The sequence below is a fragment of the Diplotaxodon limnothrissa genome, linkage group LG12, assembly GCF_057381915.1.
Source record: "Diplotaxodon limnothrissa isolate DT_005_m linkage group LG12, D_limnothrissa_male_GT1.1, whole genome shotgun sequence".
Lineage (NCBI taxonomy): Eukaryota > Metazoa > Chordata > Actinopteri > Cichliformes > Cichlidae > Diplotaxodon > Diplotaxodon limnothrissa.
The window spans coordinates 27,676,559-27,694,157 of record NC_140607.1 but is presented as its reverse complement, the minus strand read 5'-3'; the positions used below and the strand labels follow the sequence as shown (position 1 = coordinate 27,694,157).

The following is a 17,599-nucleotide window of genomic DNA, read 5'->3' as shown; positions in this document are numbered from 1 at the left end:
TGACTGCGCATCTCCGCGCAGCTTTGACGGTCACATGACTTGTCTTGTGACAACAGGAAGCCGGAATGTCAACAGTGTGAGGATGCTGCTGTGGCTTTGACGCTTTTCAATTCTTCAAACACTATTTTTAAGGACGCAGACTACAATGACTTCCATTATAAAAGAAACACAAAGGTGGGACCCCCCATGTAAAAAAAATTACATGTAACGACATTTTATCTTGTAGCAAAGCCTGAGCTACCTGTAGCATACGAAGGCATGCCGAAAGTCGATATTGTAATTTGTTGCATTAATACATGTTAGCAAAGGGTATCTATATTTATCTTTTTTACATTTTGGTGAGATTGAATTGCACAAATGCGCCTTCTTCCATTTTAGCCTTACACGTTTGCTCAGTCTGGTATGGTAACATTAGCAAGTATGTTGGTGGGCTGGAGTAAACGAGTCATACTTTGGTACAGTGGTCGAACTTATGCGCACAATGACTTAATGACACTTAAGCAGTGTCTTTGTAGAATAAAAATACTACTGGGGTGCCGGGTTAAGTAAAATCCCACAAGGATATATTTAGAGTTAAGTCTGTACAAGTTACTTAAAGTTACTTATGCTTAAAAAACAAAACTACTATAACTTGAAACTGGGCAGAAGTATTGGCCGCCTTTAAACCACTTAATAAGACAGTTGAAATCATATCATGTAATCGATTTGAATAAAAAAACTTTTACCCATTTAGACTTTCTGTTACTATATGTAGTATAGCTGCAAGAGATTTAAATATATTTTTTAAACTTTTTGATGAAAGAAAAGGCCAGTTTACGATCAAGATAGATTTAAAAAAAACAAAAACAAAACAAAAAGGCCTGAACCCCTGAATCCTGCAATAAGGGGATGTGGTGTCACTACTATGCTGTTTGGGGTATTTTTCTTGCAGGTTTTGAATCTGGTTGTGAAGCAGGATCGCTGAGAAAATGGTTCTAACGGACATAGCCTGGCTGGTTTATCTGCAGCCTGTCTATTAGTATCGCAGTTTATAACGACTAATAAATTAACATTGAAAGAGTAAAGAAGAGACTGCTGAAACACCCTTCAACCATATTATGAGTGTTGATGTTGCATAACTGGTCCACCCGAGGGCACTCTGCAACTTCCCTTTTGGAAAGAAATACAAATACTACAAATGAGCCAAACTGAGTGTAAACGAGTACATAAATAACTACATACTATAAAAATTAAGGAAATATGTTTATGTTTAGTGGGTCTGAATGAAAAAAAATATCAGCCAGTATTTCAGCATGTTGGATTTTTAAATAATTGATTATCTGTATTTGTAACAGTCTTAATATTCCCGTTTCCATCAGGCTTTACTCTGTGATAACCTTTAGCCCATGTAGCCCAAGAGGATAGATCTCTTCCAGGAGCCAGTGCACTCAACCATAGATAGATGCACAGATGTCTGTCTATCTGGGATATTGTGCAGTATTAAATAAAACAATGGGAAATGATCTGGGAATAATATAACAGAAAAAAAAATCAAATTTGTAAACTAAGACTTTTCATTATTTCATGAAAGTTAATTTCATGGTATTGTCTCTTATAACAACAGTACATAAACATCTGGCAACTGAGGAGACAAGTTGTTTGACCTTTGGGATTTTAGCTGCTCAACAGTCCTGAGACTTTTTTGCCGTATTTTCTAAATCATGATGCTCCAGATGTTTTCAGTTGGTGAAAGTTCTCTTTTACTACAAAGCCGTGCTGTTGTATTAAGTGCAGTATTCAGTTTTCCATTGTCATGTTGAAATATGAGAAGGCCTTCCTTGAAAAAGTCATCATCTGGATGGAAGCATATACCCTTCAGCACTGAAAGGTATATATGGGTTTAGACATTCCAGATGTGCAAGTTGCCGGTGCACATATGCACACACATACCATCAGGGAAGCAGGCATTTGACCTTAGTGCTGATAACAAGCTCATTGATCCTTTTCTTCTTAGCCCAGATGATGTGGCGTCCATGTTTTTCCAAAAAGAATTTCAAACCTGGATTCATCAGAGCAGTTTTCCATTTTGTCTCAGTCGATTTGAATTAAGCTTTGGCGCAGAGAAGATAGCAGCATTTCGGGATCATCTTCACATGTGAATTCTTCTTATATGCTAGAGCTTTAATCTGCATTTGTGGATGGCATGGGAACTGCATTCACAGACGTATTCTTGAGCCCATGCAGTGATTTCTATGACAGAATCACGCCTGTTTTTAATTGTCCCTCGTGCACAGAGATTTCTCCAGATTCTCTTTGTGGAGATTGGTGAACTTCTGCCAATCTTTACCTCTGATAGTCTCTGTCTCTCTAAGATGCTGTTTTTGTACCCAGTGATTTTACTGATATGTTGCTAGTAAACCGAAGTAGGTGCGTAATTTTAATTTTGAGCTAGATGCTCAAATGTAGTGATGAAGAAATGAAAGACCTTTAAATTTCAGTTTTTACAAGAATCATTCATGCATCTGTCTGGCTTAAAAACATGAAATAAATTACAATAAAATCAAAACACATTATTATTAGTATTGTCCCAGAATTTTACATTCACTCTGTAGTACACAGCCTCATTTTACGCTGCTATGCACTCTTCACACTACAGCTGATGTTCTTTTTTACCTTGTGAGATCTGCTACTTTGGTACAAAACCATCAGGACTTTATGTTTTTAGTTAGAAGCACCTTTGAAATTCAATGACAGTCTGAGAGAACCATCTTTCATGCTGAGCCCTGAACTCAGATACTTAGATTAGATTAGATTAGATAGAACTTTATTAATCCCTCGGGTGGGTTCCTCTGGGAAATTCGATTTCCAAAAAAGCACAGCACCGACAGAAGTTACAGAGTTACAGAATATTATATATATATATATATATATATATATACATACACACACACACACACACATATATATAAATACAGAGACAATATAAATAAAACTTAACTAAGAGATCTGAGAATGTCCTACATCATTGTCATTAACACGTGTGACTCTTATTTTTTTCTTAAACAGCATAAAAGAAGCAGTGACTTTCATCAATGCAATTGATGTGAACAAGTTCTCCAGACTGATCTCCCGCATCATACAGAAGCTTCATCTGAAGGTATGGAGACTGCACAATGTTATCTGTGCCAAAGATGAGAGGCTTCGCAGCACAGCTGTCGTGCATGCATAAAGACTTACTGGAGCATCGCTCACACTTGACTCTAATTAATGCACATGCAGACCTGGATCTGCAAATCTTTCTGGTTTGTCACAAGATTGACTCGTCAAACTAAATGTTTTATTCAAGGGACTCTTTGGGTGGTTTCTTTATTTTTTTTGAAGTGCTAATAGGAGGCAGTGCAACTTTTTAAAATAATAATATTTAATGAAATAGATATTTTGACATGTATCAACAGGCGATCATATTATTTAATGTTCTTATGCTGCAATTCAGCCTAGCGGATGAATTGTTTTGTTGATATTTATGAAATTAGAATGAATATTTTAACTCCTTGTTAGTTTATGCTTTGTTTTTTATTCATACAGTAGCAGTTTTTCAACCTTTTGCATGTCTGATTTCAATTGCTACAAGCCTCAGTCTATCCATGACCTACCATCCACATTAAATAAAGATTAGGGGCTTTATTTACTTAACTGGTGGCACAGTGGTACAGTAGTTAGCACCATTGGCTCACAGGCCCAGAGAGAACTTGCAAACTCAGAAGCATTCAAACCTGTGACGTTCTTGCTTTGTGGGTTATGTCCAGGTACTCTGGATTCCTCCAAAGCCATGTTCATGTTAGGTTAGCTGGCAATTCTAAATTGGCCGTTGGTGTGAATGGTTTTCTCTCTGTCTCTCAATGTTAGCCCTGATAAACTGGCAACCTATCCAGGATGTACCTCCTTTCTTACCCTATGACTACTGAGATAGGACATTGGCTTTAGCTGCTATATGACCCTGAATTGGATAAGTTGAAGAAAGCAGAGTGACAAGGACTTAATTTTGGTAATTGTGATACTGCAATGTTCCACATTTTGCTTTAAAAATATCCAAAATAAAACTATAATAAAAATCTTTTTGTTGACTGAACTGACTGTAGGGCTGCTCGATTATGGCAAAAATGATAATCACGATTATTTTCACTGAAATTGAGATCACGATTATTTGACGATATTTATTTAACCCTTTAAGACCTACTATAGAACCAAGTCCACCAGAGCTTATATTATTTTTATTTATTTTTTTTACATGCTGTAGTGCCATTTGTGGGAGCATTTCAAGTTGCTATACATCAATACAACTGTTATAGCCCATATTTTAATAATATGTATGCATTAAGTGCATAGTAATTACATAAATTGCAAAAAAGTGCAATAAACTACAAAAAAAATTGAAAATCGCTTTTGTTTTGTTTACATATATTTCTACTTGGAGAAGTTTAAGAGGTTTATCCCTCAAAACTTTAAATACAATAAAGTTGCAAAAAATAGTTTCCCACCACAGGAAATTTATTTTGAGTGTCTTCATAGTTTTATTTTGGAGATACAGCAATTTTTATATACTGCAGGAAAAACAAAAAACAATCCTATGATGCAAATTTGCAAAGAAAACAGCATGTGCATCATTTCACTGTGGGAAGTGTTACGAACAGCTGATAGGAACGGCAAAGCGTGTTTCTGGAATATTATGTTTTTGTTCCTGCAAGCGCTTTTTATGCAGTTTTTGCAAAGCTATATGTGGAACGAAACCGTGACCGAGGACAAGCTGATGGCATCAGATGTAAGTACAACTCCTCCGGTTTCATATGCAAAACAAATTATTGCGCTAGCTTACACGGTTCAGGTTCTACGGGGATTTAAAAATAGTTACACAAAACGGAGCGTGCTGCTCTGACCGGCTTTAAAGGGTTAACAATGACTTTAAAAAAATAATATAAAATAGTGTGCAACACCACTGAAGTTTTTTTTTTTTTTAACTCTTTTCAACCAACGGCAGTCACTCTCCAAATAACTTCTGCTTAGCTTTCCGAGCTTCCCTCGGGTCCTCTTAACCAGCGGTCTCCAACCTTTTTTGCGCCACGGACCGGTTTATGCCCGACAATATTTTCACGGACCGGCCTTTAAGGTGTCGCGGATAAATGAGGGAGGGGCTAATAATCGGCTCAGTCATTTTTAATGATCGTTGAAAGCCCAGATCGTAATCGTGATTAAAATTCGATTAATTGAGCAGCCCTAACTGACTGTCACTCATGAGTGGCAGCAGAGGAGCTGCGCGCAGCAAAACATTAGTGTGAGTAACATGAGATTAATACTGTATGTTGCTTATGAATATAAGCTCCTTTCAAGGAAAACCTTTGTTGTTGTCAGACTTGTCAGATTAACACTGACACCCACATACTGTGTTTTAAAGCTTATTCTGAAAATGTTTTGATTGTCAAGCAGACAGTGGCTTTTCATTCATATATTTAGTTATTATTTCAGGACGCTTTTACATTACATTGGATTTTTTTCTACACAGGGAGAGCGGACGTTCAGTGAGGAAGAGGAGGAAAAACTCCAGGCTGCTCTCTCATTGGATAAAAATGCTCTCAACCTAGTCTTGGAAACTTCTGCCTTTATATTAGAGCAAGTGAGTGGTCACATTGTTTTTCCTGCAGTGCACATAAAAAGTGACTCAAATGATGCACATTTTGCATATTTTCTAAATATCTTAATATGAGGAGATTGGCATGGAGTGTGTACTGTAGCTTTTGAATCACACAGTGAGCCTATTTCTCCACCTGGGGTCACTGTTGTGTTGCGAGTAGTTGTATTTCCAATGTTGTGTTTGGTATTAGATTAAATGGATTGTTCTTTTATAACTGTAACTGCACAATAACCCGATATAAATGAATACATTTGATGCTGATTAACACATCCTGTCCTCTTCTCTCATCACCTTTACTAGGCAGTGTATCATAATGTAAAGCCAGCCTCTTTGCAACAACAGCTGGAGATGGTCCATCTAACCCCAGAGAAGGCTGAGGTGTTCTCTCAGACCTGGGCAACTACTGGACCCGAACTGGTGGAGAAACTGAAATGTAATTTGTTTGCCCCGAAGAAGGTACAGTCTAAGGTTTTTTTTTTGTCCTCGTTAGCATCAGACTGCTTATTTTTATTTAGCAGAATATACACAGCAAACCCTTTACAGTTTGTTATTTATGTTTTACAAACAATATATCCAAACAAGAGTTTTACCACTGATGCAGAAACTACATTGCTTGTTTACAGTGCTTGTAAACCAGTTATTCTTGTCATTCATGCACCAGTTGTGCCTGTGCTGGTGTAAATGAGAAATTTCAGTTGCAGTAAGTCTGTGGAGGAACAGTAAAAGCAAGCAACACTGTACACAGTGTAATATTCTTTTGGGAACATTATTAGTGTTGATATACCTGAACTTTGACTACACCTGCTATAACGTCTTTAAAACCCAAAGCCGCCCGTTCTATTTTATTTTCATCGCGAGCCGAGTTCTATTGAATTCATAATGTGATACTGAATTGAAAATAAGCATCAGACTGTCCACATTAAGACTGACCTGCTTTTGTGTGAATTCTTTCCAGCCATATGGATTACAAAAACTTCTTTCAAAGCTCACACAAGTTGTTTCATTAATTTCTAAACTTGTTTCGCTCTATAACTTGATTAAAGAGCGACACTTCAAACAGCATTCCTTTCAGAGACGAGGGAATTAAGATCAAACGCAGAATAAATACTCAGCATGTACACATCAGTCACATTATGCTGGGGCCGTTGCTGTTGTCAGACATTTATATGTCTCACCTGCTCGTGTCTGGCAAATCTTCCCCTCGCTCCCTAATGAATTTATACATGGAAGGATGTGACAGCTATTGATCCTTGAGAATAGAGTCGTAATTATACTAATACTGTAATAATTAAATTAATATGTTTTGTCTCACATGCACATTTGAGATTAAATTGAGTCTCATATTCATACACACCATTTCTATTCAGCAGGCATCTTGTCATTTCTGCCACATGCTCATTGAACATAAAGCCATAAATTTCTTATTTCTTGCTCAATATCAAAACTGGGTGTGAAAAATAAAGCTACAAGTATTAGTCAACCAACTGAACGTTAACTGGCATCGCTTTTGATTAAGCAATTAATTGCGCGTATCAAAGAATTTGTAGAGTTCAGCCTCTGGAATATCAGGACTTGGTTCTTTTTTTTCTTCACTGATAATATCACAATTGTAAATGCAATATCTTTGGTTGGTTGGACAAAAAGCTGACATTTGAAGATCCCACCTTGGGCAATTATAAATGACATTTTCCACTGTGTTCTGGCATTTTACAGAGCAAACGACAAAACAATCAGCAGATGAATCAATAAGGAAAATAACTGCGAGATGTAGCTGTAAGCTCAGTGCTCGTGTCAAATATACGTGTGTGTGTGTCATGATTGACAAATTAAGTAAATAGTTTTTTGAATGCACAGCAGAAACGAGCAACGGTCTTACAAATAATCACAGACCGCATCACCCCAGCGATCTAAATAGTTGTGAGAACTAAATACCAAAATAATATAAATGTCACACATGTGGGAACAGGACCTCAAGTTAATCTCTATGCTTGCTACTGGCTGTTGTGTGATTGAATGGGCTATTTGCTGTTTTAATTAAGAATTAAGAATTTTTCCTTTATGTGAGGTTGTCGGGACAGTTCCTTTCATTCCCTGTTTTTTTTATCTAAAAATGAGCAAACTGACCGACGATCAAGCAGTAAAAGCAGAAATGTGTTAGAAAGCAATGCCTATGTAATGTACTATTAGAATGCTCATTTATTTTGACCGATCTTATGCAAGATAATAAAATATGCAGGTGTTTATTAAATGTATTCAGATTTATTCCTTTACATGTAAAGAAACTTAAAGACCAACGACCGCAGAGTTGTAATGTTTATTCCTGCTAATTTGAATGTTTCTGCAGTATAAATAAACGTATTTCAGTCCTTCCCCACCTCACACCTGTGCTGTGATGCATCCACAACCAATAAGTCACACATGGTTTATTATTATGGCCTCTCCCTGCATCATAAAACACTTAACTGCCCCGCCTTGACTCACCGCTGCTAATCTATCACACTGCTTCAGCTGACTGGTGAAGTGTCTGTCATTAAATCAGCCAAGCAGGTGGGGGAATTGGTGAGGTTGGTATAAGGAGACGCTGCAAGTTTTACAAGTTCACATCACATCACGCAGACCGTCTTTTTTTCACTTTTGTTGGAGAAAAGTTTGGATGAAGGGATAAAGTAAAAGTCTACACAAATGTGGCCATGCAGCAAATAGCAGTTTTCCTTTGTCCTTGTAACAAAGCAATATGGCAAAATGTTAACACGAACAGATGAAATATTGAAAAGTCTAAATTTGTCACGGTCTCGCTGGCAGACCGTGGGGATGTGGGGAAAGGAGGACCCAAAATGCAGGACTCTACAGTGCAACAGTGTTTATTTACAGTGGTGACAATCCGAACAACAATAAATCCCCCCCGTGCGATCCCAACTCCCGTTCCGTGTCTTCTCCTTTATCCCGTGCTCCGTGCTCTGTCTCCGTTCCCTGTGTACTCTCCGTGTGCTGCCTCCTGGTCGCCACAATTCCTCCTGAGGAAACACGCATACCAAAGGCAGCCGTGAGTACAAAACCTAACAGTAGACTTGCACTAACCTTGCACAATACACTTAAGACTGACGGGAAGTCACTCAACGATCCAGCGTCGAGGAGCTCTCAGCCACACTGTTTTGAAGCTCCTCTGACGAGGCTTGATCGGCGCCAGGTGTGTGTGGATTCCTGGGTGGGACCGGTCAGCTGGCAGGGCCACACCCACCAGGCCTAAAAGTGCCTGCCACGACCGCACCCTCACATACACAAGCACACACCCCTAAACACCTGACAGTACACCAACACGGAAAAACAGGACAGCAGACACAACCATAATAACAACAACCACAATAATGATAATAATAATAATAATAATAATAATAACTACAATAGTAGTCCACACTGCTCACGGACCCCGAATCCCTGGAACTGGGTCCGTGACAGTACCCCCCCTCTAAGGGTCGGCACCCGACGACCCAAAAACAAAAACAAAACAAAAACCACAGTACAACCAACCCCGGGCGGGCGGCGGGGGGTCCCGGACGGATGGCCCCAAAACCCCAGTTCAAATGTCCAACCACTGCCATGGTGGGAACAACAGTTCTTGCGGCCGACCCAGTGGACCGCAAGCAGGCAAAACTCGCTACGGGTCAGGCAGTGGTGGGAAAACAGTTCGGGCGGCCTACCTCCAACCCCATGATGGAAGCGGAACGCTTCAGGCGGCCTGCCACGGATCCGGTGGCGGCGGCGCTGCTCCTCCGGCGGCCTGCCACGGGTCCGGTGGCGGCGGAACGGTTCTGGTGGCCTGCCACGGGTCCGGTGGCGGCGGCGCTGCTCCTCCGGCGGCCTGCCACGGGTCCGGTGGCGGCGGAACGGTTCTGGTGGCCTGCCACGGGTCCGATGGCAACGTCGCTGCTCCGGTGAGCAACAGCGAGGCGTGGCACATGGTCTATGACGCGCCGGTCGCTGACGTGGACGCACTGGACGTGGATGGCGTGGAGGCCGCGCTAGACGTGGAGGTCCCTCCGGTTCGCTGACCTCCGGCTGAGCGGGTCCCTCCTCGGCTGGCAGCGAGAGCCCCTCCGCGGCTGGCAGCGAGAGCCCCTCCGCGGCTGGCAGAAAGAGCCCCTCCGCGGCTGGCAGCGCCGGTTGTTCCTTCCGCTCGCCGAGCTCCTCTGCTGGTGGCTCGCTGAGCTCCTCTGCTGGTGGCTCGCTGAGCTCCTCTGCTGGTGGCTCGCTGAGCTCCTCTGCTGGTGGCTTGCTGAGCTCCTCCGGCTCGCTGAGCTCCTCCGGCTCGCTGAGCTCCTCCGGCTCGGGCATGCTGAGCTCCACAGCTGGCGACGCGGGCTCCTCCCGCTCGCTGAGCTCCCGCTCGGGCATGCTGAGCTCCTCCGGCTCGCTGAGCTCCTCCGGCTCGCTGAGCTCCACAGCTGGCGACGCGGGCTCCTCCCGCTCGCTGAGCTCCCGCTCGGGCATGCTGAGCTCCTCCGGCTCGCTGAGCTCCTCCGGCTCGCTGAGCTCCTCCGGCTCGGGCATGCTGAGCTCCACAGCTGGCGACGCGGGCTCCTCCCGCTCGCTGAGCCGCTCCTCCGGCTGCGACGCGGGTATAGATGGTCGTTGATCCGGAGGTGAAGATGGCGATGCGGAAGCTGCAGGTGGCGAAGATGACGGTCGAGCGGGTGATGTGGATGGTGATGTGGATGGTGAAGTCGAGAGTTCTGCGGTCGCTGCAGTCTGATGGGACGCTGGTGGAGAAGTAGCTGCAAAGGGCGGAGGTGATAATGGTGCGGCAGCTACTCGTGGTAGACTGGACAGCGATGTAGAAACAACAGGCGGGTGACATAATGGCAGGGTAGTTCCAGCAGGCATATCAGCCTCCAACTGAGGATGAAGACGAGAGGCTGACTGGACTGGCTGTGCTACGGCTACAGGCTGGGCAGCTGGCTGTGCTACGGCTACAGGCTGGGCAGCTGGCTGTGCTACGAGGTTAGCTTTCACACAGTCCCGTGAATAAACAGATGAGGTGAATGAAGATGAATTGTCCATATGACTCACCACAGCCGGCTGTTGGAAAGTTTTAGAGTCTGACTGCGGTGAGGCACGCCGGCGGCGCAAGCGTCGCTTCTTTAACGATGCCGGGGCCAGCGTATCAGGCTGAGGTTCCACCAGCCGGCCGGACAGGAGAGCAGCTGTGTGATTTTGAGCTGCCGGTCCTTGGTCTGCTGACTCAGCAGGTGCCGCAGAGGTGAGTGGAGATGTGGTGAGGTGCAGAGGGCGTGTGAAACGTTTCCCCCGCAATGGAGGGTCCAACAAGCGAGCTGCAAGCGACGGCGGGGAGGCTATCAGCCTATGAAAAAAGAAATAGGCAGCAAGGGCTCCCAGGGAGGTTGCCATATCCTCCTCGCCCGGACAGCCCAAACCAAACAGCTCAAAACAGGAACTTTCCCTCAGCGTGGTTATAATCGAAATTAGTCTCTTAATGTCCAAAAAGCTCACAGATGAGGTGATTGAAGACAGGAAGGCATCAAAAAATACGACCTGCATGTGTCTCTGATGTGGATCCGCCGCCTGGATAATGCTCCGACAGTATTTCCAGAGCTGGGCGAGCAATTCCTCCTGTGAGACGGTCCTTGAGTCCGCTGGGCCCATAATGGCTGGATCGTTCTGTCACGGTCTCGCTGGCAGACCGTGGGGATGTGGGGAAAGGAGGACCCAAAATGCAGGACTCTACAGTGCAACAGTGTTTATTTACAGTGGTGACAATCCGAACAACAATAAATCCCCCCGTGCGATCCCAACTCCCGTTCCGTGTCTTCTCCTTTATCCTGTGCTCCGTGCTCTGTCTCCGTTCCCTGTGTACTCTCCGTGTGCTGCCTCCTGGTCGCCACAATTCCTCCTGAGGAAACACGCATACCAAAGGCAGCCGTGAGTACAAAACCTAACAGTAGACTTGCACTAACCTTGCACAATACACTTAAGACTGACGGGAAGTCACTCAACGATCCAGCGTCGAGGAGCTCTCAGCCACACTGTTTTGAAGCTCCTCTGACGAGGCTTGATCGGCGCCAGGTGTGTGTGGATTCCTGGGTGGGACCGGTCAGCTGGCAGGGCCACACCCACCAGGCCTAAAAGTGCCTGCCACGACCGCACCCTCACATACACAAGCACACACCCCTAAACACCTGACAGTACACCAACACGGAAAAACAGGACAGCAGACACAACCATAATAACAACAACCACAATAATGATGATAATAATAATAATAATAATAATAATAATAATAATAATAATAATAATAATAACTGCAATAGTAGTCCACACTGCTCACGGACCCCGAATCCCTGGAACTGGGTCCGTGACAAAATTAGTAATAACTACTTTGGAAAAAAAAGTGCAATGCTGATTAATTTGACTAATAAGTGCTTTGGAAACATAAAACAGTAAAAAAAAAAAGAGGGAAAAACAATGAGAAGGAAATGAAGGATAATAAAAAAATCAGGTCAAAAGTACCAAGATAATGAGGATGAGGCAGAAGTAATAATAAAATAGCAATTATTTTATGGGAAAAACACTTTTTTAAGTCTTTGAAAAGCTGCCTGAGGCAGTTATTAAACTGAAGTGTGAGGCTTTATTTTTACGGTTATGTTAATGCTAAAACTCTGTTTGTGTGTTTCAGCTGGAGTATGTTGGCTGGCAGTTGAACCTGCAGATGGCTCAGTCCAGCCATGCCAGACTGAAGTCTCCCAGTGCTGTCCTCCAGCTGGGGCTCCAGGGTGAAGACTCTGAGGTATGGACACATACAGACAGTCTGCTTTTCTTATAGCTTTACTTATCTATTGTAAACATCCTATTTGCTCCAAGACTTATTGTGCACTTTGATCACAGAGCTGTTCTTTGTAAATGTCAATTAAGAGGCACCATCAGTCTTTCTCTGTTCTTTTGCTAATCCCTCTGGTCTCTGTCTTGACCCAGAGGTAGACTTGCATCTAGCTCCAGGGTAACTGTAGTGTATGGATCAGAGATCAGGGAGCTTGTTATCAGAAACCTCGTGGGTCCTTTTGTTCTCTTGAGAGACTTATTGTGTGGTTGAAATTGGTCAGTGTGTTGGGGCATTGTTTTGTTACCAGCACTGAATTGTTTGAATGCCCAGCATCTAAGCTCTGGTGGAATATGATTTAGTCTCGGCGCCTGCCTTATTGAGGTCACTAGTGAGTTTCTTCATTAAGATTCTTAATAGGCAAGTTTTACCCACAAATAGTAGGACAAATAATTAAGCAGAAATCTAATTAACCTTAAATATTTTCTCTTCTAAAGGAAAACTCCAAGAAGCATGAGCTACATATTGTTTTGACTTTTTGTTTTCTATCAAAGCATTTTCCTGTTTCTATTTATTTTTATTCAGAGTTTGTTTGGATCCCAATTAGCTAAAACCATGTACTTACTCTGATAACTGAGACCTCATGAGCCTCCCTCACTCATTTATTCTTTTTCCACTGGGAGAGGTAGAGCTCTGTAGCTGTAGTGGAAGCAATCAGAACTCAAAAGACAGTGTCTTTTTAACATTAAATGATTTTCAACCTTTGAAGTTTGAGATTTAATTGAAACATTTTCTTGAGTCTTAATGATTTAATTCTCCTAACAAGCTCAGCCTCAAACATGAACACATACTTAGTGAAATGTTGTTGATTTTATTTTTTTTTATTTTTTTTTGAGAAATACTTGAAATGTATTCTGCCGACTATGAGTGGTGCACACGACTTTTGTTTGTTGGCACAGATACTAAAAATTGATTTTTGGTCTTTGGGCACTTGAACGGTTTCTTGTAAAGCAGTTTTTGTCTCAGAATGGTGAGACTGATTATCCCCACAGCCTGGATAGTGGTGTTCCAGCTGACTAGTCAAGTGTCTTTCTCGCACACTGCTTTGTATTCAGACCCTAGAGAATGTCGGCTCAGTCTGAACGTAGAATTAGGCATGACATATTCAAATTGCTGTCATCTTAAATGCGGCCCTATAGGCGTTAGCCAGAAAAAAATATGTGTTTTGCTTTATCTTTGTGAATGCAACAGCAGTACGTTATTTTATTTTTTTGTGGTTTTCTTCTGTGTTCTCCCTAGGCTTTGCAGAAGAGGTATTAATTTATTTAAATCCACTTGCACAATTTCCCTTGTGGGAGGAGATAGCTGGGGGGCTAAAACAAGGCTGGTTAAAAGTGTAACTTCACTGAACATCATTGAGGTGCACGTTCACCGTTGACCTACAGGGGGCACTGTTGCCTCACAGTTTGGTAAGCAGCCCTCAGGGGCAGTGAAGTGTCTGAGATGGATAAGATTCCTCGTTTAAGTTTGTATTAAGGTACTTTGAGCGTGCACTTTTCTTTTAAATTTCCATTGGTGCTTTCTGATTAGAGTTTCTTGACAGTAAGTTTGTTTGCTTCCAAACTCTGAGAATCCCTCAGTAAAACTTTTGAGATGTCAAAACACTGCAATGACAGAGAAGTAAATTAGTTGTGAATAGAAATGAAATTCTGCTGCAAGTGTCATACTAATTACAGCACAGATTTATATCACCGTCACTGCTGGCTGTCTAATGGCGAGGGGAAGGGAAAACAGCAAATGGAAGAAAGCAGAGAATTAAGAGGTGACAAGGACAGAAATATTGAAATATAAAGGTGAGAGAGGGAGTGAAAACAAGTAAAACAATTAAAGAGGATAGAAATACTGAAGAAAATTGGGATCAAGAACAGAAAGCAAAAGATGTGTAAGGGGATGGCAACAGTGGCACTTTGTGTTTTATTGATTGCTTGGAACCTAAGTGGAGAGTAAGACTCTCTCATCCGACTGGCCTCCTACTTCATTAGCACTCTTCCTGAGGAGGAGGACTGCCAGGGGGCTTCACATCTCATTCTCCAAACTATATGTGACGTACAGTGTATCTGCAGTAGAGTGGATAAGATGTTAGATGGCATACTTGAAATTAAAAGTGAGTGGAGTGGATTTTTATATTTGTTTCTGTGTTTTATTGAAGTATATAATATCAGGGGAAGATCTTCATAACACCCTCTGTCTCTAAAGTGTGTGGACCAACACGGAATTTATGGATTATAGTTTCTGTTTCAATAATTGTGTGACCTCACCCATGTGAGATGATATTTTCCTCATAACTGAATTTGTATCGGGTTTGGTGAAAAGTTGCTGTTTCAGATATGAAAACCGAGGAAGCACTGCAGTACATCGGCACAAGGCATAAATGTCTTCTCATGCACTCCTTAATATTTCAGGAGTGAGAGCTCTAGTTTACCCTCATAAGGACCGGTGAGATTGGCCTCGTTCAGTGAAGGTATGACGCAAGACCTGTTGCATTGTTATCCCAGTGGGGAGGGGGCTGAGACAGAAAAATGACTTGATTGATCTGCTGTCAAAAGGAAAGAAAAGTTTGGGGGAAAACTTGATGCGAGCAGATGATGGAAGGGAGAAGATCAGGATGCAGCAGAAGGTGATAGCAAGGACAAACAATAGAGAAAAGACTACAAAGAAAACTCGAGAACGGCAACTGAAAGATGAGAGTGAGAATTTGCTGAAATTTTTTATGCAGTTTGCGTTAGGCTATGTGAAGTCCTCTTAATAGTCGTGTGTATGGCATGCGACTTTCCAACAGGAAGTGTTTCTGAGCTTCTGAGAAACAGGAATGTCTGCTTTTATCTGTATTTCGAGAAGGTTTTTGTTGGCATGCTAGCTAGACTGCAGATAACCCGATTAAACATTTCCAGCTGCATAGACCTTGAGATATAAATGCATAGTTTTTTCCATTTTATGTCAGAGGTGTGTTGTTTGTGAGACTTTTGCCTTTAGAGAAATAATGATGTGTAAAACAGATACTGGCTTTCTACCCAGCATCTGCTGTATGCATACTGGACTGCTTGAGTTTGTAGAACCAAATGGACATCTCCCTTTCATTCTCCAAGTTACTGACTTTATCCTTCAGTGCAAAACTTTTTGAAAATCTTCAAATATGCCGGTAGGTTATGAATGAAAGAAATTGACAAAAAAAACAAGATTCTTAGTTTCATAAATTTATGTATTTGCATCTCTAGTACAACAAACCAACATGCCAACAAACCAGATGGCACAATTTTGTACAGCAGCAGAGACAAAAACGTAAGTGTTGAAAACTTGAGGAAGTGAGATCTTTTTTTAGCCATATGTTTTCATGATCACACCATGACTGGGCCACAAAGTATTTAACAAGATATCATTATTTTTCTGTGATTATTGAATTTGTAAAAAGACACAGCTCACAGAAAGCAAACATGCAAGAGGAGAATATTTCAATAATAGATAAAAGAAAGGCAAAGATAAAAAGGGCGCTGAAAGTAAAACATTAAAGTGAATTATTCTTGAACTAAACTGCAGGAACTCTGCATTATTCACATCTTTATTTATCTTATTTATCTCTGAGGTGCGGAAACACTGGCTGCCTCTCAAAAGCAAAGGATTTGAACGCAAACCAGACAGTGTGAAAAACTAAGTAAAGTTAATGCTTTCACAGGAGTTATGAGGGTAAGTAGCAGCCATGTACTGTTTATTAAATCAAGTAGTTGTCAAGCATGGTGTTGGAGGTGTGACGATTTTGGTTTGTTCTGCAGCCACAGCAACCTCATAGTCACTGAGTCGACCATGAACTCCTCTGTCTAATGTGAGGCCATCTGTCCGACAGCTGAAGCTAGGCAATATTTTGTTTTGGTACAGGACAATCATGCCAAGCATACCGGCAACAGAATGGCTGAAAAACGAAATAGTCAAGGTGTTGCAGTTGTCCGGTCAAAGTCAAGACCTCATCCTGACTTAAGTGCTGTGCCAGGACCTTAAGAGAGCTGTGGGGAAACAAATGACCTCAATAAACTGAAGCTGTAAAAAAGAGCGCGCCAAAATTCCTTCACAATGATTGAACGACTAATAAAGTTACACAGCAAACAATTCAGGTTATTTCTGCTGAAGCTGGTTTTGTTTAATCTCGGGGTTTGTTTAATCACACTAAATAAATAATGGCTTTATGTGATGTTATGTGCCATATGTTGTTGATCTGACCTGGCACTGAATAAATTTTTAGACCAATACGAGTAGATTTTTTTAAAACTTATGCCCTGTATAAAACATTTAAATTGACAGATAGTGTACCTTCATTGTGCCATGACTGTGATCATATTTAGGAACTGTGTTTGACATCGTATAGAAGAAAGATTGTCTGAATCTCAGTGTTTAGACCAGAGTGAAGCCTGAGTTTTTAGAGCACAAGAATTATTTGTACATATTCCAACTTCATTATTTGAAATTTTGGGCATGTTTTGTATTGGCAGCCATAATTTCTAAAGTATATGTATGAGACAAAAAAAAAATAAAGACACAGTATCAAACGATCCTTTTAAGCATATGATGTAAGGTAAGCATTTGCAGGGCCATTAGTCATACTCAAAATATTTGGCCACAGAATAAGCAGCTTAGTGTAAACACGTCAATCAGTTGCACTATTAATTTGTGCGGCACAACGCTTTGGGAATAGGACAGAGAGAAAACCCACTTCTGATGGAGGCTTTTTGAGGAGGCTTTAAGCACTGCTAAGGATGTAATATCCACTCACTCATTTAAAGGAGCACACTGGATCTTTTTCTGTTTTGAAAGGCTCGGATAAATAATTCGATGAAAAGACAGATATTCCATGGAGGAAAGTACAAGTGGCTATACTCAAGTGGGCACAGCCTGCATTTGTTTAAAATTTTTGTTAGCTTGTAAAACAATATTACAAATCAGCCTTTTGACCCCTTTTAGCGGTGCTACTTGCGACCACCTTAAGATAGACTGATTCATTTAAAAAACCTTTGGATGCTTAACTTTGTTTTCTAAACATAGATTCATAAAACGGA

General features: G+C 41.7%; 2 protein-coding genes across 2 annotated transcripts in view; one reads left to right on the top strand and one right to left on the bottom strand.

Moving 5' to 3' along the window:
* Positions 1 to 67: 67 nt before the first annotated feature.
* The window catches only part of commd10 (COMM domain containing 10), a 73,186-nt gene continuing 55,654 nt past the window's right edge, over positions 68 to 17,599 (top strand). Inside the window, exons 1-5 of the mRNA XM_085368467.1 lie at positions 68 to 174; positions 3,046 to 3,136; positions 5,537 to 5,647; positions 5,966 to 6,121; positions 12,357 to 12,467. Coding sequence (XP_085224593.1) covers positions 146 to 174; positions 3,046 to 3,136; positions 5,537 to 5,647; positions 5,966 to 6,121; positions 12,357 to 12,467 — 498 coding nt within the window. The 5' untranslated portion in view covers positions 68 to 145. The remainder of the gene's footprint in view (positions 175 to 3,045; positions 3,137 to 5,536; positions 5,648 to 5,965; positions 6,122 to 12,356; positions 12,468 to 17,599) is intronic.
* On the bottom strand, positions 9,062 to 11,326 carry LOC146621465 (uncharacterized). Its single transcript, XM_085367672.1, has 2 exons — positions 10,733 to 11,326; positions 9,062 to 10,558 (listed from the first exon to the last, which is right to left on the bottom strand). Exons 1-2 carry the CDS (start codon positions 11,324 to 11,326, stop codon positions 9,062 to 9,064), a joined length of 2,091 nt encoding a protein of 696 aa, XP_085223798.1.

What these genes read in the sequence shown, in the direction of transcription:
- LOC146621465 (XM_085367672.1), bottom strand. Translation starts at nt 11,326, where the DNA reads ATGGGCCCAGCGGACTCAAGGACCGTCTCACAGGAGGAATTGCTCGCC. An exon ending in CTTTCCAACAGCCGGCTGTG is followed by an intron (nt 10,559 to 10,732) that starts GTGAGTCATATG and finishes CTTCATCCTCAG; the next exon opens with TTGGAGGCTGATATGCCTGC.